The sequence below is a fragment of the Oratosquilla oratoria genome, chromosome 10, assembly GCF_046742065.1.
Source record: "Oratosquilla oratoria isolate Oo_2021 chromosome 10, ASM4674206v1, whole genome shotgun sequence".
NCBI classification, from domain to species: domain Eukaryota; kingdom Metazoa; phylum Arthropoda; class Malacostraca; order Stomatopoda; family Squillidae; genus Oratosquilla; species Oratosquilla oratoria.
This window is the reverse complement of record NC_134786.1, coordinates 9,919,210-9,943,600: the sequence shown is the minus strand read 5'-3', so window position 1 is coordinate 9,943,600 and position 24,391 is coordinate 9,919,210. Positions and strand designations below refer to the sequence as shown.

The 24,391-nt window shown below is 37.1% G+C and overlaps 1 protein-coding gene across 13 annotated transcripts in view; it reads left to right on the top strand.

The window, feature by feature from the left end:
* Trpm (transient receptor potential cation channel, subfamily M) overlaps positions 1-24,391 on the top strand; it is a 320,107-nt gene that overhangs the window by 203,557 nt on the left and 92,159 nt on the right. For 9 of the 13 annotated variants that reach the window (XM_076191463.1, XM_076191467.1, XM_076191465.1 and 6 more), the window contains 5 exons: positions 1,973-1,990; positions 20,806-20,977; positions 21,107-21,130; positions 21,233-21,363; positions 23,272-23,428. In XM_076191463.1, coding sequence (XP_076047578.1) covers positions 1,973-1,990; positions 20,806-20,977; positions 21,107-21,130; positions 21,233-21,363; positions 23,272-23,428 — 502 coding nt within the window. The remainder of the gene's footprint in view (positions 1-1,972; positions 1,991-20,805; positions 20,978-21,106; positions 21,131-21,232; positions 21,364-23,271; positions 23,429-24,391) is intronic. The other 4 variants (XM_076191469.1, XM_076191459.1, XM_076191457.1 and 1 more) reach the window with 3 other exon arrangements.

Genomic DNA, 24,391 nt, shown 5'->3' with positions numbered 1-24,391 from the left:
GGAAGCGCATACTAAATCCTTATGACAGCAAAACATATAATCGGGCAAATGTCCTAATCGGGCAATTGTCCTAATCGGGCATTTGTCCATCGGGCACTGTTCATTCGGGCAGATGTCCGTCGGGAAGATGTCCGTCGGGCTTAAGGCTGTCGGGCACTTGTCAGTCGGGCACTTGCCCTAGAGTCGAAACCCATATAAGGTGGAAAGGGCCTTTTGGTATATGTATAAATGTTGGAATTTTGTAAACTGAGTTTATGGGATCTAAACTACATTACATTAAATTACATTAAATGTTTTCTGTACAAAATTATAATTTTCTTTTATATATGAAGATCAAAGAAGTCTGAAGTACAATCTAGTTGAAGGGGGTAATGAAGGTTTTAAGTGATTGGAGTGTACAAATAGTAGGTTTAATTAAGATGCAAACATGTAGGTTAAAGTTTGTATAGTTTTTAGTATTCATCAATATTGTGGTTTATTATTATTAGTTTAGCTGCGTTTTTAGATAGCCTAGTTGTCTCTTAGTGTGATATAAAAAATGCATTTCACATTGTGGCTCACAGTCAATTGCAGCTTGGATGGTCTACCATTATGGATTAAGTGATAAGTATTGCCAGGGTCTTTAAGATGCTGAGGAAAGGTATCTTGAAGATTTATTGCATATGTCCTTGATAAGAACTGTAGTGTTTATTGATTCTTTTTACCCCAAATTGCTGTAGTTTTTTAATTGTGCTTCTAATTCACATTTTCACAGCTTGGTAGTATATTTTAGAAGTACAAACCTACTTTTGTAGAATTGATTTTTATGACCACCTATTTCCAAGTTCATTTATGAAAAGTAAAGCCCCAACTTTTTTTTTTCTTTTTGTAATTTGGTTTTTATATATTTTATATATGTTGTCATAATTACTTGAACATCACCTTTGCAGTATCCTCTAATTGATCATGGAGGGCTTGAAATTTATCATCCTATTTAGATTTTTTTTACAATAGGTGTAGTTATGTAAATATTCTTGTCCTTTTTTTTTTTTTAGTTGTCAGATCAGTAGCTGTTGTTTTAATCATAAAGGGATAATGTTCATTGGTGTAGTCATACCAATAGCATTAGAAATATTTGAGTTAGTTTAACATGGAGAGGGTGTTTGAGGAATATGATAGGTGTTACAAGAATGAAATGAGTGAAAAATATGGAAGTGAGGCAGAGAACAGGGGGTTAAGAAATATGTTGGATTTGATAGAGTGTTGAGGTGATTTGGACACATGGAAAGAATAAAGGAGAAAATACTAGCAAAAAAAGTATGGAAATCAGAAGTAAATGGATTGAATTTGAGAGTAAGAATGTGATTGAGGTGGATGGATAGGGTAAAGACACACTGGATACCTGTAGAATATCTTTTAAGATGAGAAGAGAAAATGCAAAAGATGGGAGTGAATGGACCGAGATTGTGAATTAATGAAAGAGGGATGTACCTCAAAAAACAATGGTCTTCATAGATTATTTTGAGGAGATGAGGAAGGGAGGTAAACTAGCTCCATCTGTTAAATCCTTTTGTGGAAGAGCCCATTGCACTGCCTTTGACTCGAGGAGTGTGTAATGGGAGACAGTGACTGTTCATTCCTAAGGTGTTGAGATGTGTCCATGCTTTGACTTGGCCACCCCCCCCCTTATAAAGGAAAAAAGACTTTCATATAAATAAATACACATGCAGTCACCTGATTTTTTTTCTCATGAATACAGTTACATGATTAATTTGTTTTGTGCATTATCCTCATGGTAGAGCAGCTTAATTTGTTAGTATTATTGAAACTTTGCCTTCTTTAGAAAATTGGCACTCAAGTTCTTTGGTTAGTGACTCTAGAAAAGCCAAAATATAAATGTGATCAGTTAAGAGGATAAGTGCAAGAGTGGATTTGATGGCACTACTTCATAGTATCAGGTAAACCCGTCTTGTTTTGCTTCCTTGTGTTGCAGGAGTGGCTCCCCATGTCGGTGAGCAAGACGATGTGGTGGTCATCATCTTCCCCAATGACTTCCTCATTCTTCACTTTCCTAAACCTTTTGTTACTTGAGGCCATACAACTGTTTAGATCCGTGTGTGCCTTGTGTTTTTATTTTGTGTGTTGAGTTATTTTTTGTTTAATTGTCATAGAACAAACTAACTAAATGTAATCCAGGACTTGATATATCATGGTTTATTTATGAAGAAGCTTTACTCATTGAAATATTCCTTTGAACCTGTTTATCCAGTTTCATACCTGCTTTCATTTATTTGTACTTCAGATCAAGTGTTCCTTTTTTCTATAGTGGCATTTAATTCATTCACATAGTATAGATGGTGTTCACAATATTTTCTTTTCTTGTTTACCATTGAAAAATGAATTATTAGAAATTTTATCATTTTCATTGATACATCTTGGCTCTCGGACCATATGTATTTCCCTGATTGTAATATATGAGGTTGGAGCCATGCTCAGTGAGTCCCATCTCTAAAGCTTCATAGACTTTGCTTTATGTTCATTTATGGTGCCCACCTGAATTGTTTCTTTTAACTTGTTCCACAAATTGGTGCACCGAACATCTTTTGAGTAATCTGAATATCATATATATATATGTGTGTGTGTGTATGTATATATATATATATATATATATATATATATATATATATATATATATATATATATATGCAATAAAAACACTAGGAACGTGTGTTTTATAAATGCAAGGTAACCACTTTAGAAAATAAACAAACAGAGCAGAGCATTTTCATATATTACGTCTTCAGTGTAAATTACACTGAAGATGTAATATATGAAAGTGCTCTATTCTGTTTATTTTCTAAAGTGGTTACCTTGCATATATATATATATATATATATATATATATATATATATATATATATATACATATATATAAACATATATATATATATATATATATATATACTTTTTTTTTTTCTTCTTCTTCCTTTTCTTTTCTTCCCAGCCCGTGCTAATAGATCCCTTTTCTGTTTATATGTTTCCCTTTCTTTTCTGCATTCTAAAGATCAACTTATGCTTTTGATATGGGCACTCCCATTTTTTTCTAATCTCCCCTCATATGTCTTATCAGCCAGGTTAAGAATCATTGTAGTTGATGGGTGGTGTGTGATAAGTGTGGGGGTGGGGTGTTTGCTTTGGCCTGACCTCCCACCTTATAAAAGGGTAAAGGCCCTTTGGTATGTATGTATTGGTATGTATTTTGATAGTCCTGTAGTGATTTACAATACTCTTCACTTTTTAACCTTTTCACAGTTTTTGCATTATCAGTGAATAAGTTAGCATGACTGCCTATGTCATTCATCAGGAACCTTTAATGGGTACCTGCTTATGGTGGTCCTGAAAAGTGGACAGCATAACTGACCATTTTCAAAACCCATCTACCCCATCACCTCCATTAAGAGGGTCAGCCTTGAGGGGTTGACCCTTGGTCTTTGGACTGGGTCCAAGATCTCAGTGAACCTGAAAGATGGATAGAAGAACTGACCATTTTCAAAACCCGTATACCCCATCACCTCCATTAGAAGGCGAAGCCCTGAGGGGCCACTTGGTCTTTGGACAGGGCCTAAGATCTCTCTTATCAATTTCAACTGTATTTATTACACTTTTTCACACATGGAGAGCTTACTTCTGGCCAGTACTCGCCCCCCCCCCTCTACTGCTTTCAGACAATGACATAAAAACAGTACCACACCAGTACAACAAGAACAACATTCCCAAGTTTCTTCTCAGAGATCTGTGAGTGGGTGTGAGGATCATTGCCAGCTAATGTGGGGCTATGGGTTTTTCAATTAGTGGAACTGCAGGCAGCAATTTATATTATTATCGTTCATCATGTTATTGATGTACAACAAGAACCTTACTGTGGCAGCATTGAGACCTGTGGTACCCCCACTTTTCACCTCTTTCTCTTATCTTGCCCTTCACCAATGTTTGCATGCACCTATCCTTCAAGAAGTCCATCTGTTCCAGTATATTCCCTTTAAGCACTCCAATGTTTTTCAACTTCCACATTAATCTTATGTACAGCACCATGTTGAAACCTTCAGGTCCAGGTATACATAATTTATCCAACACCCTCCCCCAACCTACCCCCCCCTCTCTCTCTCTCTCTCTCTCTCTCTCTCTCTCTCTCTCTCTCTCTCTCTCTCTCTCTCTCTCTCTCTCTCTCTCTCTCTCTCTCTCTCTCTCTCTCTCTCTCTCTCTCTCTCTCTCTCTCTCTCTCTCTCTCTCTCTCTCTCCTTCTTCTTCTTCTTCTTCTTCTTCTTCTTCTTCTTCTTCCTTCCCTCCTTGACCCTGTCATTTGTATTTTGCTGTAATAGTCACATGGTTTAAATATGTATGTTACTGTTCACACCTTTCATGCCATTGTATCATCAATGTTGATTCTATTCATCTGATGTCAACTGACATTCATGTTCAGATATACAGGTTGATAATCCTTTATCCAAAATGCTTGGGACCACAATTGTTTCAAATTTTGGAATGTATGTATATTTTCATCAGAAAAATGGAACAGTTTTGGGGTGGGATCATTGTGCATCATATGTTCATTCTGTTGCTGATGAATCCACACCATGAACACACAAACAGTATCTTCAGTTTTTGCTCATTTTTATCATTTTAATGCTGCTTAACCCCTGCTGTATGACGATGCCTACTTAGATATCCTGAGGCAAGAGTGATATGATGATGCCGACATTAGCGTCTTGATTATATTTATTTTGTAGTTGTAGCTGCTTCTGGCAGTGGACAGGATGCAGGGATGACCCATCATCCAGGAGGTGCCAAGATTAGAGGGAGGGAGGACGGTGGAGGGGAGTGGAATATGTAGGGGATGGAATAGGTGGGAGTGGTTTCTATGCCTTTTTCTTTTTGGCTACACCCCCCCCCCTCCGTGTAAGGGGGAAAAAAGCCTTTGGTATATGTATGTATGTAGTTGTAGCTAAGTGATTTGACACAGTGGGAGGGTGTTGTGTAAATAAAGCAGCTGGGTCTTCTATGGACGTGCTGTGTTTTGCTACACTGCCTCTGACCCAGGAAGTGGACAGGGGACAGGGATATATCTTCATTCAAAAGGAGTTAAATCTCTTCAATATGAATCAAATTCTCGTGTGCAGCATTGGCTGCCATATGTACAATGCATCACACTACTCACATTATAAAATATAAAGTCACTGATGTATTACTTGTTCTCTTTCACTCTGAGTAATAACAAGCACAGAAAACATGATTAAACCAGTTCACAGAATTCAGGGGTCACTCAGCCTACAACTATAAAATAAATGTAATCAAAACACTGATGCTGGCATCCTCGTATATCCACTCGCACCTCATGATGCCTATGTAGGCATCATCATATCAAAGAGGTTAATATTAATGTAAAAGGAAAATAGGTGACAGATGAAAGTGAGGGTGGGGATAGGTGCATGCCTTGGCTGGCAATCTTATTTAATGAGGGGAAGAGGCATATATATATTTATATATATATATATATATATATATATATATATATATATATATATATAAATATATATATATATATATATATATATATTTTTTTTTTTTTTGGGGGGGGGGGAGGCAAGGAGGATAGAAATGAATAGAAGGAAAGTTAGTGAATGGTGGTATAAAGAGTTGAAGACAACAATAGAAGAGAAGAAAGGACTCTTCAGTGATGTACAACATGGTTTCCAGAAAGGACAATCCTGCCTACCCCAACTGCTAGCCCACCAGGAATACATAATGGAAAATGTGGGAAAGGGCAGTTGTGTAGATATTGTCTACCATAACTTTGCCAAAGCCATCAATAAAGTGGATCATGGTATTCTATTACATAAGCTGAAAGCCTTGGGACTAACAGGCAAGTTGGGCCAATGGTTGCATAGGTTCCTCAATGACACCAATGAATATTCATCAATGGGATAGCCTTGGAATCATCGTCACTGGAAAGCAGCATACCACAGGGCTCTGTGTTGGGCCCATTCCTGTTCCTAGTACTCATCAGTGATATTGACAGCACAGTTCAACACTCCAAAATATCCTCATACACAAATTACACCAAAGTCACAAAAGAAATAAGGGAGATCAGAGACAAAAATATTCTTCAAAATAACCTTGAAAACATATATACATGTGTTGTTGACAACATGAAATTCAGTGAAATGAAATTTGAATTGATGAGATATGGTAAAAGCCACACAAATAGTATCTAACCCTACACCACAGCTCATGGAGAGATCAATTTATTATTATTTACTACTTGCCTGTTTGTTTATTGTTTAACTATACCTATGCATTTATTTATGTATTCTATTTATTATTTACATTATTATAGTTTTTATTTATTAATTTATTATTATTATGATTTTTTTTCGCATCAACCAAAAGGTCTCCTGTCGGCATGCTCCCCCTTTGTAATCCTTTGTAAGACAAATGTAAGAGACCTGGGAGTAGTGCTGAGCCAAGATGGTAAGTTTACCACACACATCGGCAACATTGTTGACAGTGCCAGAAAATTGTTGGAATGGATCCTCAGAACACTCACATGAAAGGGATGGAAATTCTCGAGAGAGATGATTTGTTAAAGTGGGACAGAAGAGAAACAAGAGGACACGAAAAGAAACTAAAGAAGGACAGTTACAGAAGAGACCTGAAAAGGAATAGCTTCCCACATAGAATGATTGATGTCTGGAACAAACTAAACAGAGAAACAGTGAGTGCCAAAACTATACACAATTTTAAGAATAAACTGGATGCAGAGAGATACAAAAACGGGTCACTACGAGCATAGCTCTTGTCCCATAAAATACAACTAGGTGAATACTGTGGAAGACCCTGGTACTACCCAAACTTGAATACTGCTGCCAACTGTGGAACCCAGACAGTATAGGGGAGATAGAGGAACTTGAGTGCCCAAAGAACCTTCACCAGCAAGACTGAGAGTGTAAAAGACATGAACTACTGGGACAGACTCAAACACCTCAAACTATATTCATTCCAAAGGCACATGGAACGGTACCAGATGATTTACATGTGGAAAATGGTAGAGGATCACATCCCCAATATTTAAATGACACTAAGCCAAGAAAGGATGAGAGGGAGAGCTTGCTGTATTGAAGGATTTGCCAGCAGCAACAGGAACACCATATCACTCTGAGCAAAATCCTTTGATAGAGTGGCCCCCAACCTCTTCAGTAGTCTCCCTAACTACCTGAAGAACACTACTTTCTGTACAGTTGAAGTATTCAAAAGATGGCTGGATGTCTTCCTACAAGAAATAAAGACACATCCCTCACATCATCCTGTAGTAACACTTGGCCCCACTACAAGAAGCTGGTACATTGTATAGCACTTGACTAGAGACAATAGAGAGAGGGAGGAAGCAGTGGCAGCTCCTGTAGCTGAGGCAAGCTTGCCAAAATCTACACAAGGTAACACATGGTAAGTGAGCCTATGTGGATTGATTGTTAGGACTAGGAAAGCATATGAAAAGTACAAGAAGAGAGGAGAAACAAAATGTTAAGTGAGAGAGCCAAGAGGAGAGCAGATGTAAAATGGGGTAGGAGTACAACAGAATATATTGAAGGTAATGTTTTTTTTTTTTAGGAATTTCCCCTGTGGGGCTACAAGGAGAAGGATGCCTAGTCCCAATCCCCATCCCTTTCTTCTCGCCTCTTACGATCCAAGTGGGAATACTTGGTGGCAGTATTCTTTTCCCCCACCACAGGGAATTCCCCCATCACAGAAAAGGAATACTCAGAGAAATGGTACAGGACAGCAACAAGGGGTTGGAAGACAGCATAACGGAGGGACAGTCATAGTATAAAAGTGCCATAATTTCTCTATGAACAGAGTTTTCTTCTATCATAGACAAAATGATGTGTGGCTCTGGTCCGTAGGGGTGCCCCATATAGACCCTAAAGTATCAACTGCATGCTACTTTGCCACAATAACAAGCAGTCAATACCCCAGACGGGGAATACTAGGATATTAGGATGGTTTGGACACATGGAAAGAATAAGTGAAGAAAGACTAGTAAAAGAGGTGTGGAAGGCAGATGTGGAGGGAGTGAACATGAGGGGACGTCCTAGGATGAGGTGGATGGATGGGGTGAAGGGGGCTTTGGGGAAGAGGGGAATGTCTGTTGAGCAAGGACGGGAGAGGACAGAAGACAGGGATGAATGGAAAATGGTTGTATATGGATGATGTTGTGATAGCATGAGGTGGAATGGGCGGGTGGATGGGGGGTGAGGTAGTATGTGTGAGCAAAATTTGACGCAGCCCGAAGGGATTTCTCCCCGTCCTCTCATTTTATGCAATGGGGGGACGGAGAGGGGGGGGTCGCCGATTTAATGAAGCGGCCTTGCTGTGGATATGCTGTGTCTTGCGACACTGCTTCTGACCCAGGGCAGTGGACAAGGTGCAGGGATGACCCATCATTCAGGAGGTGCTAAGGTAAGAGGGAGGGTGGAGGGGTGTGGAGTGTATTCAGGGGTGGAATGGGTGGGATTGATTTTGTGCCTTTTTCTTTTTGGCTACCCCCCTTTTAAGGGGGAAAAAGCCTTGGTATATGTATGTATGTAATGAAAATATGTTGTGGAAGAAAGTGAAGAGAGTGAGGGGGACTAAGTCAGGTAGAGAGGAAGTAAAGGGTGCAGATACACAGATGTTAGTGGAAGTGAAGGCAGTAAAGGAAAAATGGGTAGAATATTTCAGAGTTGTTGAATGTGAAGGTTGGGGCAGTATATTACTCAAACATCACAGCCTTACAGAGAAACCTCTCCCATAACAAACAATAACCATTGTACTGTATTTTCCGGCGTATAGTGTGCGACTTTTTTCCGTTGGAAGGGCCTAAAAATGGGGGGTGCGCGTTATCCGGTGGTGCGCATTATCTACGGCCTACAATAAAAATTCTGCAGCTGTGTAATTTTTTTCACAACAACGTGACAATGTTGGCCGTCACAAAGTCGGGAGGCACATTTCTCCGTGACATTCCGTGAGAACAAGAAGAACAGCCATGGTGACATGAAAGAATACGCCAGCATGGGCTACCGTATATAAATATTTGGTATAGGTAGGTATCTATCGAATCTTATTTTTCATGTTTAAATAGGCCTAAACACCATGAAACATGATCAATATTCATGATATTTGCCCATCTTCACAGCATCTTAGTTTGAATTTTTGTTTTCTTGTTGCTTCACTTTAGGTATGGTACAAATTCTGTTGCGGCCGTTCATAAACTCGTGTCAAACACCCTCTTTCGGGAGTTATATTAACTAAAAGTCACCTCGATGAGAGACTGTCCTATTTCACCACTGTCATTGCAGGTTCAAAGCTAAAACGAAACAGTCTGTAGTTTGTTTCAGTATTAAATGAAAAAATGGTAAAGACGAATTATATCCTCAAGATATAAAATGAACATTTTCTGTAAAAATCCCAAAAATTTTCTGTATATTTTACTTTCAATAAACTTTTTTAGATCATATTTCCAACAAACTATTTAAGCTACAAAGTAATAAGGGACCAATGCACAACATGAGTCATATACCGGTACATGTAGTTCCGACTTTTTCTTAGTTGTGTCCTGATTGATGCCTAAACTGACACTTAATTTAGTGACAAATCAACAGATTTCCCAGCGGTGGCTCTAGCCAATGAAAAATACTTCTCCATGTAACCTCGTTCACATGATATAAATACCGAGGTAAAACTGCGTTATAGACAAATGTGATCGGGCATGCACGTTATACGTCGGTGCGCGCTGTCTGTGTACTGAGATAACGAAGTGCATGGGTGCGCATTATAACCCGATGCGCATTTTAAGCCGGAAAATACGGTAGTGTGTATGTTTTGAGGCCACCATCCAGGTTTAACCACTTCATTACGATGTTGCCTACATAGGTGTCATGAGGCGCGAGTAGGTACACAAGGATGGCAGTGTCGGGGTCTTCTTTATATACTCTATTTTTATTTGTAGTTATACAGGAGTTACCCCCAGGTTTTGTGAACTGATTTGATCATGTTTTCAGTGTTTATTATTACTCAGACTAAAAGAGAATGAGTAATACAGCAGTGACTTTATATTTTATAATGTGAGTAGTGTGATGCAGTGTACATATGGCAGCCAGTGTTGCATGTGAGAATTTGACTTATACTGAAGTGGTTAAAACAGTACCATTGTAGAGTAGGCTGAGCCAGAAATGCAAATTGCCATCATATGTAATCACTCCACAAAAAGATAATAAGCACATCTTACATTGCTTTGTTCTAGCCTCATGCAGACAACACAGTAGCCCTTTCATAAGTGACTTTTGGGCCAATCTGTTGGGTTTTGCCAGCTGCCTGGGAGTTCTGGGTTTTCTCTAAGAAAGATCTGAGGAAATGGATTGATTGTTTATTTTTTTCCTCTCATGTGCCTATAAAATTATCCTTTTTTGTGTGTGTTTTTGGATGCATCAGGTGTTGTCTTATTTGCTGAAATGTACAATTAAAATGTACAAGTGTTGTCTTATTTGCTGAAATGTGTTACTATTGTACATTTACTTTTTTTTTTATTCCTAAAAGAAAAAGTATATGTACAATAGTAACACATTTTTTGTGTTAAGTGGTCAAGACAGCAACAGATCCTTTGTCACACACACCTAGCTGTTCTGCATTGTGGGTCCAATCTGGAAACTAGGTACCAGCCCCTTGAGGCTATGTGTCCTAGTGGAGGTGGGGTTTGTTTGCTGCTTTACAGTGTGGTTGATTGAAGATTGGTGGTTTTCCATTTTTCATCCTCCTCCAGATTGCCAGGTGCAGCTCAGCAGCCCCTGACACAACTAAACACAGCCAAAACAAACTTACTATATTGCGTAAGTGGCAACTTTTGCATTGTTGGCATCAGTGTATCCCTATGTATTTTCTCAGCACTGTGTTTAAGGTTTTAAAATTCTGATACTCAAAAATATCTGTGCTGGTTAATGAATTTATTATGATTGACACAACCAAATCAAAATGGTATTTATTTATTTAATTTTTTCTACTCGTGTATGAGGAGGGGAGGGCATGAAGTAGTGGGGATAATCAGCTTCAGCTGGCCCTCCCTACTGTGAAGATGTTGTGTTTTGCTGCATTGCCTCTCGCCAGAACACTGGGTGGGGGACAAGGAGCTAAGATAGATTTGACAAATGGGTGTCAGATAGGTGTGGAATGAGTGAAGGGTGGTTGTATACCTTGACTCTGCCACACCCCTTATAAGAGAGAAAGAGCCTTTTTGGTGCATGTTTGTATTTACCTAGTTGTATTATACAGGAAGGGGAGCTATGCTCATGGAGACCCATCTTTGTATTTCAAATTATATTTGGTTATATCTTCATTATTTCATGGAGTTTTATTTATTATATCATACAAAGTTTACATAGCTCATTCTTGGTCATATACAGCACCATAGACTGCATTCTAGTTTTGAAACACTGTATGGAATTTTCTATTTTGTGGCCCTTGTCTCACTAATTACTGACAAGTTTTAGAGGTTTTTGGATTTTGGAATTTCAGAAAAAGAGATTATTAACCTGTATTAGGATATGCAGTTTTAAAACTATATTGACCTTTTATTATGACATGGTATACTAATACTCAGCTATTTTGATTTAAAAACAATATATGTTCTTGTATTTCTATAATAATTTCTGTTATCTCCTGGTCTTATTTTACACCATGGCAAATTTTTGAACACCACTTTTTTCCTCAGTCTGTATCACAGCTCTTTCCCATTGGCCAAAACTTTGCATCTTATATGAATCCATTTCCAAACCTTTGTCCCTCCTTTGTAGTTCTTAGAAACACTAACTTACAATGCTACAACTGCATTTAACTGATATCATGGGGTTCAAGGATTATATATATATATATATATATATATATATATATATATATATATATATATATATATATATATATATATATATATATGTATATATGTGTATTGAAATATGTGTGACAGAATGAGTGTAAAGGGTGGTGAGGTAAATGCCAAAAAACTGTATGAGTTTTATTTGTCCTTAAGAGGACTTCCTCAGAGTATGAGGAAGTTCTCTTAAGGCCAAAATGTTAGTGATAAAACTCCTATGGTTTTTTGGTGTTTACCTAAGCACCCTTTCCACTCATATATATATATATATATATATATATATATATATATATATATATATATATATATATATATAAAACAAAGATTTTGTGTATGAACTTGAGAACAGACAGCACAGGAAATGATAGAAAGCTTAGATGTAATGTACTGGTTTAAAGCTGATACTGTATTAGCGGATAGGAATTTATTGCATAGGCACACTCATAGCCAGGATTTGATTTTAGGCTTTTAAAAGTACACAAATATATTAATCAGATACTGTTCTGTTTATGATTGTTTATTATACTTTTGGTCTTTTTATTTGTGTATGCTTTGTTATTATGAAAATTTTCTTGATAGTGACACATGGACAGTTTGTGATATTGATGATAATGATGAAATGCAACCATGTATTTTAAAAAGAAGGGAAACTTTTGTATGCCTCATTTAGAATTTAAAGATTTTTTATGCTGTCATAAGTTGATTTTATGCTGTAACTTGGTGGATCGTTATAGAATATGTTGGTTTCATTTACCTGTTAACTTTTATCTCAACTTTAAGTTTGTGTCATTTCCTTTCTGAGATACAGTTTAATGCGTTATTTACTTTCTGAGATACAGTTTAACTGTATTACAATTACCCATAGATTTGTATCATGAAAATAAGAATATTTGACAAAAATTTATGGATATTTTCTAATGTTCTACCTACTAGGTAGAGAGCAAGTAGGTAGAATATAAGGAAAAGCAATATGTGACCAAGTTCATTATGAAATATATGTTTTTGATAGTTCTTTTATCCAAAAAAAGTATTTGTACATATAATTTAGTTATCATCATGGTCTAAATTTGACCATAGAACCACACATTGTTCTGGGTTATGCCTTTGTTTTGTTCTTGGTTTATATTCAGATATCACAATCTCGCTTGTCACCTGAACCATAGTTATTCTTCTGGTCTAGGAAAAAACATGTTTTAACATTGTGCAATGTTACAATCTATGCTCCATGGGTGCATGGTATCAGAAGACTTGCTTGAAAAACACAAACAACATAGATAAATCTGTCTTCCTTTTTATTATTACCAAATCCTCAGTGTTTTCTGATTCAGCATCATAACTATTACTTTGAGTTTCACCAACTGGAAACCCACAGCCCCACAGTGGTTGGCAATGGTCCTTGGACAATCCTGAAGATCTTTCTGGGAAGAAATTTTGGCCTGTTATCTATGTTGTATTAGTATGGGACTGTTTCTTTGTCACTGGCTGAAAGATGAAAGAGGAGGGAACAGTCATCTATTGTCAGATGTCCTAATATAACAAAATTAAATAAATACAGTTGAAATTGATAGAGATTTCAGGCTCGGTCCAAAGACCATGTGTCACCCTCTTGGAGGTGAAGAGGTTGATAGGTTTTGAAAGTGGGTAGCATGGAGATGATTCTTCCTGCTTTCCATCTTTCAGAAGCATTACAGACAGGTACCCCTTATTAGTACCACTGAGTCAATACTATATGCAAAAACGTATGTTCAACTAGTCTTTCCTCTTTTCCTAAACCTTGTATCACACCATACTATTTTAGAAGCTTGTGTTTCATCTATTACCTCATCCTACACTTCCCATATCCAACATTCTTATACCTTTTTGTGATTGTCTGCGTTTGTAGAATCTTGCACAGTCTTATTTTAGCTATACTCACCTGCCTAAAAAAATAGTACTACCTGGAAATTAACATTTAGTGTGTTTCCTTCAGCATCTTTATTGTCCTTGTTTTATTTAGCTTGCAATAATATAGATATTGGTGCTGTGTATTAGTTTTAATGAGTGTGCTGTGGATTTGGAGTTAAATTTCTGTAAAGTTTTTATGTATACTTTCTTTAGATAAGTTTCCAGTACCCAAAATGAACATGCAACCCTCCTTTTATGTAGATACTGAAGTTTTATGTTGTATGTATATGTACTATATATTATGGAAGTGTGCTCCTAATACAAGGATATTTTCATGGCTCTGCTATGGCCATTTTGTCCCAGGGCTTATTTTGATGTTTATAGTGTCAGATTGTAGTCCTTTCATAGGTGTGGAGTGATATTCATTTTCATGAACATTGATAATGAGATCATTTTAAAAATGTGTGCATTATATGATGACACGGTTCTTCTGTAGTAATATTAGATTGACTATCCATAACCTTATTTTTCATTATTGGTGCAGGTAATTTATTCATTGGCTAGAAAACTTCCCTCATTTATTGGTTTATATGGGCTCTAACATTTTGTGAACCTATATATTAGTTTTATAGGACATGCAATATTTTTAGGCCCCTTTGCTACTTTGGTCTTATATAATATGACCCAGTTTAGTATAATTGTCATTGTGCTTCTATATACCCTGTGTGTGTATCTGTGGTCTTTGAAGTAGTTTACAATCAAATGTGAGTTACAACAGGCTTTTTTCTATTTATTGTGTGTGCTTTTACACTTAATAGTAATAGGTATATGTGTGATAATACTTTCCCTAATAGTAATAGGTATATGTGTGATAATATTTTCCTTGCTTCATGGCTTTTTCTGTTGGACCCTATTATTACTCGGGATGCTCCTAAGTTTTTATGTTATAATGTATGTTTAATGTATTTCCTTACCAACAACACTAATGCATGCTCACCCAAGGATCTGCAATCCAAATGGAAATGTAGAAAATTTGAGGAGTTACTTGTATTTTACAACTACCATCCTTTAAGATACAATGAGTTCTGAAAGGACTTAAGATTTGACAGCCAGTCTTAATGAAATTCAAGTCTAGAATCATTCTATAGCCTCTATTCTCCCAGATATCATTGGGAGGATCCGAGAACTGTTTTTAACTGCTGTGGGGATGCAGGATTCCAGTTGGCAAAACTCAAGGCTACAGTTTTTATTAGTAGTAAAATGACACTCTTATGTTCATCAGCAGCTCATGTTTCTTCCCTTTTCCTGTTGATATGTTTGCCAGGTGACAAATTATCCATAATCAAGAATCCCAGCTTCCTTTTTTCCATTGCATTGGTAATTTTTTTTTTTTTTTTTTTTTTTTTTCCATTTCCTGGGATTAATAATGGATACCAGCTAGTAAAGGTCCTGCAAGACATATGGCAGAGAGGATCATCACTCCGCTGCCCATTTTCCAAAGTTATCAACTCCCCTCATCTCTATCTGGAGGTGCATGGCACTTGATCTCTGTCATCTTCAACTGTATTTCCTCCATGTTTTCACAGTCCTATACAAATACAACTAAAAAACAACATCTAAATTAACTTCCCAGAAATCTATGGAAGGGGCCTAGGACCATTGACTCCCACTGTGAGGCTGCAGATTTTCAGTCATTGAAACTCAAGGCAGCCTCTAGTTTTCATTTTCCACTCCTAGATCTACCTGTATCAATTTGCAATCTATTTTTTTCTTATCCTTTCGGGATCTGTTTGTCATCTGTGAATAGGTTAGTATAACTATTTGTTACATCTATCAGTTGCTACCACAATATGCCTATAAGTGGCAGCACTGCTGTTTAGGAGAGAACTGAAAACTGTTATAGGAACCAGAATTTTCAACATGGACTTAGATGCCACCTAGATGCAAGTCATCATCATAATCCTACCTCTACAAGATGACCTAAGGGGCCAATACCTGGTTCCAGATCAGGCCTAGAAAGCCACTCTTTTCTCTTTTACTTCCTATTAATCTATCTTCTCTTCTGTTTCTGTGATTTTTACATATGGAAGTCAGTACTGTGGCGCTTGCCATCCCAACTTTATAGCCAGAGACACAGAAATCAAACCAGGATCCATAGATGATTTTTCACATCTATCCAATGCAACATGTGCTACACATAGGCCCACCTCATATGCACCACACTCACCAGCACAAGATTTTAAAAACAAACTGGATGCGGAGAGATATAAAAATGGGTCACTACGAGCATAGCTCTCGTCCCATAAAATACAAGGCAAATACAACTAGGTAAATACATTCTCAAAAACACTCATAAATGAAGGATATAGACCAAGTTGGAACCGTACATAAGCTTTAGGTTTGGTATGGTAAATTGGAGAATAGGAGACATGGCCTAATAACTATTTACCTAGTCTTCCGACAAGTGTTTGTGTCATTTTGACAATTGGAAATAAACTCATCTGCTGGGATTTGAACCCCCACCAGAGCGGATTGCTTCATATAAGGTGAGGATCGTACCACCTGTTGCTCCTTTCATGTATACTACAATTAAGTAAATACAAATACACACAAAAAACATAAATAGCATCACAAACACATGGAGCTGCTTCAATTCCTACACAGATTCAACATAAACAACACTGATAAAGGAAACTAAACAAACAGCACAGTAAATACTACCCACATTCACTGAATACATCACAGTCAGGGAAAAAACACTCAACACAAGTTGGACTCATAAGAAATACACAACAGGATAACCATTCTTCAACAAATTATAAGAAACTAAACAATGATTAACAGACACCAGAGCAGAAACAATCATACTCCAAACACTGATGAAAGGAGACAACTTGCATCACAATCATCTTTATGCTACCCACTTCATCAGTCCCCATGTACTACATTCCTCCACTCCAACCTCACAACTTACAAACCACATAATGGTAGGTGACATGAATGCATGCCATCAGTTTGGTAGCACATACAAACAGACCAAAAAAGAAACAAAATATTAGAACAATTTCCAACCTAAACATATTAAACTCCAGTAACTATCCCACCAGACAATCTCAACATGCAACTTCCCCATACAAAAACAGTGTCCTCACCCTCCCTCCAAACATACACAACATAGGAATCCATATATGATCTCCCCTCAGATAACTTCCCAGCGAAGATCACCATAGAACTTAAGAAAATATATATATATAGCCTCCTTACCTGAGAACATGCATAAACCACAAAAAAAAAAAAAAAATTAGTGGCAGTCATTCAATCAGTCTATTGCCCAGGTCTCTTTGGAAAAGACCCAAGGTAACTGAGAACAACCGCTGGACTGGCTCATGAGTTACTCAAGGAAGAAATATTGTGTTGTTGTCTGGCTATGGCTAGGATGGGGCAGTGTAAGATAAGTTCAGTTTCTTCTATTTACTTAATTGGAGCATACAGGAAAAGAACTATGCTTTTGGGGGTCCCGTGTCCTCTCCAATTTATTATATTTAACCTCAAGTTCATGCATGGTTCCAACTCTGTCTATATTCTTAATTTCTAATTGTTATACTTTTATTGTTCAAGCTAGGGCTATATTACCCTTTTTGGCCAGTCCTATTCTGTATTGGTATTGTCCTGGTGGTAGGTGGTGATTTGAATATAGTTGTGCTAATTCAATTCTTGTCCCTCTAAAGAGGGATTTTTCTAAGGGCTAATGTCTGCAGGGTATTGTTAGAGAATGGTTTTTGGTGGTCAATCTTGGAGTGATTGTTTTATTATTTCTTCTTCTTCGTCTTTGCACTGGTAGCACTGCTGATTAAGAGGAAAAGGAGTCTCTTGTAGATAAGATGCTGACACCTCCCAGTTGCTAATGTGTTGACCCAACCCCCAATCTTCAAAAGAGCAAGTACCTGGACTTTGGATTAGATGCAGAAAATTACTCTGTCATATCTGTCCTCCTACCAACTTATTTCTCTCTCTGTTATTTATGTTTTTCACCAAAGGAATAAAAGAAAATACCAGATGTACAAATAATGAAGAACCATCGAGACTAAATTTAATATTGACAGCAGAGCCTGAAATTGTTGATAAAATTGAATACAAGACACCAAATGGGAAGAGTGAAAGAGGAAATATATATGGAGAGAAACAAGAAACACAGAAAAGGAAGCTGATGTATGACAATTTGGAATTTTGGGAAACTTAGAAAATTCTTTCAAAAAGCGAGTTGGGAAAAATTCTTTAATGAAGAAACACAGGTGGAAGAGAAATGGACGATTTTAAGAAAAAAATCTATAATGAAGGAGTGGATAAATATGTACCAAAACAAAAACAGGAAAAGATGTACATTAAGTGCTGGTATAACAAAAAGTGTAGTAAGGCAAAAGATAGAGGAGACAAAGCTTGGAAAAGATGGAAAAAAGAAAAAAGAATGGAAAGTGGCAAATATACAGACGCTCCTCTACTTACGTTCATTCGTTTTACGTTTTTTCGATTTTACGTTTGAACTGACTGTATAAAAAAAATAAAAAAATAAAAAAAATTTTAGTGAAGTTTTTAGTTTAGCGCACTCTCTGTAGTTCAAACGATACTTACGCATGATGCTGCGTCCATTGTTTACATGGCACAAACGACAGACTGAACGTGCCTTGCCTCCTCCTCCTCCTCCTCCTCCTCCCCCTCCTCCTCCACCATCTCAATTTATGTTGCTTGAATTTAATTTATTTGAAATTAATGTTATCATTTTACAATGTTATGTGTGTAATTAATGATTTAGGGGTGTTTTATAAGATATGGTAATAGAATTTACGGATGTATAGTACAGTAACAACTTACGTTCATTTTCAACTTACGTTTGGCCGTTCGGAACGTAACTAAAACATAAGTTGAGGAGCGTCTGTATATCAAACTAAGAAATAAATGTGTAAAAATATGCAGGGAAGAAAAAAGAAACTATGAAAAAGACATAATAAACAAATGTAAAGATCAACCTAAATTATTCTACAGATATGTGAATGGTAAACTAAAAAATAAACAGAAAATAGTAAAACTACATCAAGGGAACATGGGATACACAGAGAATATAGAAATGGCTGAAATTATGAACAAATATTTCAAGTCTGTGTTCACTAAAGAAAACATACACAATTGGTATGAAGAAAGGGAGAAAGATCCCCCCCAATGAAAGAAATAATTGTGACACAGAAAGAAATTAGGGCCCAAATAATGAACCTTGGTGTCAGAAAATCACACGGCCCAGACGGAATTGCAAACTGGATACTAAAAGAGTGTATAGATGAACTAATGAACAAAATATATAAGATATAGATTACTCACTCAAAGAAGGAAAGGTACTGGAAGACTGGAAAAATGCCAATATTGTGCCAATATACAAAGGGGGATACAAGAAAGACCCAACAAACTATAGACCAGTCTCCCTTACAAGTACAAAAGCCAAAATTTGTGAGAAAGTCATCAAAAGTAGATGGACTAAACATCTGGAGAACAATATGCTAAATCCAAGACAATTTGATTTAGACAGGGAAGGTCATGTGCCACAAATTAGATCTGTTTCTATTCAAGGTTAATAAATTTAATGCAAGAAAGGGATGGATGGGCAGACTTTGCTTTCATGGACTTACAAAAGGCATTTGATAAAGTACCACACAAAAAATTGCTAAGAAAACTACTCAAAACAACAGGAGGTATACAAGGAAAACTATTGAAATGGATGGAAGATTTCTTGCATGGAAGAAAAATGAGAGTGGTACTCGGAGATAAAAATTCTATGTGGGAAGAAATGATAAGTGGAGTCCCACAGGGTTCAGTACTGGCTCTGATGTTTGCTATATATGTAAATGACATGGATGAAGGTGTAGAATGTTACATTAACTTCTTTGCAGATGACTCAAAGTTACTAAAGAAAGTATGGAAAAAGGTTGTGAATCGCTACAGAGGGGCCTGGACAAGGTCTGGGAATGGAGTCAGAAGTGGGAAGTGGAATTCAACTTTAAGAAATGTAGTACAATGGAATTTAGAAAAAATATATATATATATATCAGGACCATATGAAATTGGTGCAAAGGAAGTAAAAGTTCATTCTGAAAAGGTCCTAGGAGTAATCATCACGAAAAACATGTCCCCAGACAATCAGATAAACAAAATAGTCAGAGAAACCTACAATTTGATAAGATCAATAAAGGTGGCTTTTAATTACTTGGATGAGGAAATGGTAAAGAAAATACTAGTCACAATGATGAGACCAAGATTGGTTATGCAGTGACACTGTGTACACCCAGTACAAAAAAAAAATATAAGGAAAATAGAAATAATCCAAAGAGCAACATCAAAGATGGCCCCAACACTTTCAAAACTGACATATGAACAAAAGTTGTCTAAACTGGAACTACCAACCCTGGAACAAAGAAGAGAAAGAGGTGATTTTTTTGGCCAATTATAGAATTAAGAAAGGCATGGAAGTCCTTGATAGAGAAGACTTATTAAATTTCAATGTAGCCATGCCCTTCCATAGGACATTGATTGTAAAAGTTATGCAGTCAGTATTTGAGGAATTTAATTGACACTCTCATGGACCGGAATCACACAGTATTCTTTTATGATTGGAGACTAATTTCTACTAAAAGAATACCAATCACTTTTAATTTCTATTATCCTATCTTTCTGCTATCCTCCTTTACTGACTCAGAGACTACCTCTTTGGCACAATATTGTCCTGAAGGATAAAAGTGTAAATTAGCAGTGACAAAATACTAATGCTGCTGTCATATCTTAAGTAGCTGTTTTACTCATATAGCATTTTTTCAGTCCTTCAAAATGACATTTAGAACACTTTACATTTAAAGAGATGCAGACCATAATAGAACTGGGTGTTTTGGCTTTAAGTGTTGTGGTATTTGGGTGAAATGTAGCTGACTATTGGTTTGCATTTATAGGAGTGACAAGACACGTGGGTGAAGCTTTGGCATCAGAAAGTTCAATACGTGTACGTGGAGGTCGAGTGGTGAGTGTGGGCATTGCACCTTGGGGCATTGTGGAACGACGGCAGGACCTAGTATCGCGCAACAAGGATGTACCATACCATCCCATCAACTCGCCCAAGTCAAGGTGAGCTTCATTATGTGTAACCATAACTTTTTGTAGATGTGGTATTAGTGTCTTCTCTTTCCTTTTCCTCTTGTCTTTCCTTCTGTCTCACTTTAATATGAAGAGGTTGAATGTGTGCATCTTTTACAGGACAGGCCCTGTGATCACAGAAAGGTAATGACTTTCATACAAACTCTAATGAAGAATAACATTGCATGTCTGATGTTGTCTTGTCCCATTGTTTTCCTCAAATAGCTGACTAATTTTATATTACAGATTTGCAGCACTTAACAGTCATCATACATTCTTCCTCCTGGTGGACAATGGCACCACTGGCAAGTATGGAGCTGAGTTAATTCTACGGAGGAAACTGGAGAACTACATATCCAAACAGCGCATTGTTGCAAGTTAGTGATACAGTATCTCATCATAATAAGAAATCTATGTGTATATTAAGACACATATATTGTGATCTAGTCAGTTACTTTAATTGAATGATAATGTATAAATCATCAGGAAAACCTGCGTGGTATATCAGTTATTGTTCATTTTGTGGATGGACATAAAAGTCATTCCTGGAAGGAAGCAAAGAAAGTGGCAGTGAGGGAGGATTACTTAGTGTAATTGCAGGAATGGAGTGTATAATGGGGTTCCTGATGTGTAGAGTGTGAAATATGAAATAAAAGAGAAATTTGAAGAAGTGGAAGTTGTGGTCAGAACTGGAAAAGTAAACAAGTCGAAAATTAACAAATAGCGGTGGTGGCCAATGAAGGAAACAAGGAACAGTTATGGTTGCTATAGATATAAACAAAACTTTTGACAAGGTACCCAGACACATACTATCCAAAAGGGTCATTGAGACAGGTATCCATAACATTGATAAGAAGTAGTTAACTAACTTTGTAGCAGGAAAATTATCCAGAATAATCCAAAAGAACCAACTCAGAGGTATAAAAGAACTATACAAGGTGCAGTACTTTCACCCTTATTGTTCAGCCTCTTCATGAGTGATCTACCAACTCCAGAACCAGAACTAAACACCAAAGTTCCCTCATATGCAGATGACTTGACAATAATAACCCAGCACAGTAAATACAAAATAGCAGCAAAGAACATCCAAGCCTACTTGAACAAACTGGATCAGTAGCATAAAAATAATTGATTACAAGGTTCTCTCTAGAAATCAGTAGTAATACTGCTCACACCAGGAAACCAAACCATTCCTCAAGAAAGGAACCCAGAAATTCAAGGCCTAACATTTGATGATCATATGAAATTCAGCCCTCATATCAAAGACCTGACAGCAAAAATCACCAAGAAAACAGAGTTATTGAAAACCATAACTAACACTGACTTTGGACTGCAAAAATAAAATATAATAATCATCTTCAAACAGTTCATAAGAACTACCCTAGCTTACACCCCCATAGCACAGTTTTCAGCATTCAACAAATTGAACATAAGCAGTTTACAAACACCACAAAATGGAATATTGAGAGTAATGACAGGATGCACCAAAATCACCCATGTAGGACACTTACATACAAAAATAAAAATCCTCCCAATAGAACATTACATGAAGATGACATGAACATTACATGAAGATAATGGGAATACAATTCTTTGCCAAAATCCTTAGCTGTTATATGCCCTTCACAATAAATCTCTCAAGCACTAAGAGAAATGCAACAAAAAGACTACACCAACAGCATACTACTGAAACATCTGCAACAACTTACCTCCTAAACCACACAAAGCATCCAGATGGTAACTACAAGCAAAGCTCCTTTCCTGTATGATATAACTAGGTAAATACATACACACCCAGATAACTAAACAAGCCTTTCAAGAATAACAACCAAACTCAATACTCTAACAACAACCCCCAGATATAGATCCCACATACTAGACAAGAACTACATTAGCATGCCTGGAATTAGGACATCCTATCAAGTACTAAGATAGTACCAACATAGAAAAGGCCTGGCCACAGATTTAAACTGCTCCAGATGCAACCACCACTAAGAGGACACAGAACACCTCATACTACTGTGTTCCAAACTAACAATCCCCAGACAACAATGCAATATCTCTTTGAGTGACTAATGGTCCAAGCAGGAGCTTCTTGCCAATTTCCTGGAGGCCACAGATCTCCTGCAAGAGAAGCAGGGACAACAGATTGATTTGTTGATAATGAGATCTAACTCATATAATTTACATTAATACAACAAACCAAAAGACTTGACATATAATATTGTTAGAAAAAAGACTCTTGGAACAGGAACACAGGTTGTTCAATCTTGATTTTATTTCAGGAGGAGGATTGGCCACCCCTGTGGTTTGTGTGGTTATTGAAGGTGGCCCACAGACTATCAGGCAAGTGCTTGAGTATGTTACTGACTCACCCCCAGTACCAGTCATTGTATGTGATGGAACAGGAAGAGCAGCTGATATTCTTGCCTTTGTCCACAAGTAAGTGGTTAACCATCCAGGTTTTACACTAGAAGTATGTATATTATAAATCCAAATGTAAATTATATATATACGCATATATATGTATATGTATATATATATATATATATATATATATATATATATATATATATATATATATATATATATATATATATATATATATATATATATATATACACACGCTCACATATATATGCCAAGGGCTTTTTCCCCCATATGAGTACAAGGGAGATAACCAAAATCAAAGGCATAAACCCACCCTCACCCATTTCATCCCCACATACTCACTCCCACCACCCCTCCCTCCCTCTTTTCTTGGCTCCTCCTGGATGATGGGTCATCCCTGCATCTTGCCAACTCCCCTGGGTCAGAGGCAATGCAGCAAGACACAGCACATCCATAGGAAGGCTGCTTCATTTGATCACCGACCCCCCTCTCCATCCCCTCATGCAGAAAAAGAGAAGACGGGGAAAATCCCATTGGGCTATGTCAAAATATCATTCACACACACTCCTTAACCCCCCATTCCCTACCCGCTCCCTTCCATGCATCACAGCATCATCCATATACAACCATTCACCACTCACCCATATCTTCTGTCTTCTCCCTTCCTTCCTTAACAGACATCCCCCTCTTTCCCAACACCCTTTTTACCCCATTCATCCATCTCATCCTTGGCCACCCCCTCATGTTCACTCCATCCACCTCTGCTTTCCACACTTCCTTTACTAATCTTTATTCATCCATTCTACCATGTGTTCAAACCATCCCAATATTCTCTCATCAACCCTAACTCCCAACTCCTTTCTATCCCTGCTCTCCTATTCACCTCCTCATTTCTCACTCTATCCATCCTAGTAACCCATACCATACTTCTCAGACTTCTCATCTCAAACACATTTAAACTCTTCCTCTCTTATATTCCTTGTTTCAGCTCCATAGAGTGCTGTCAGCACAATC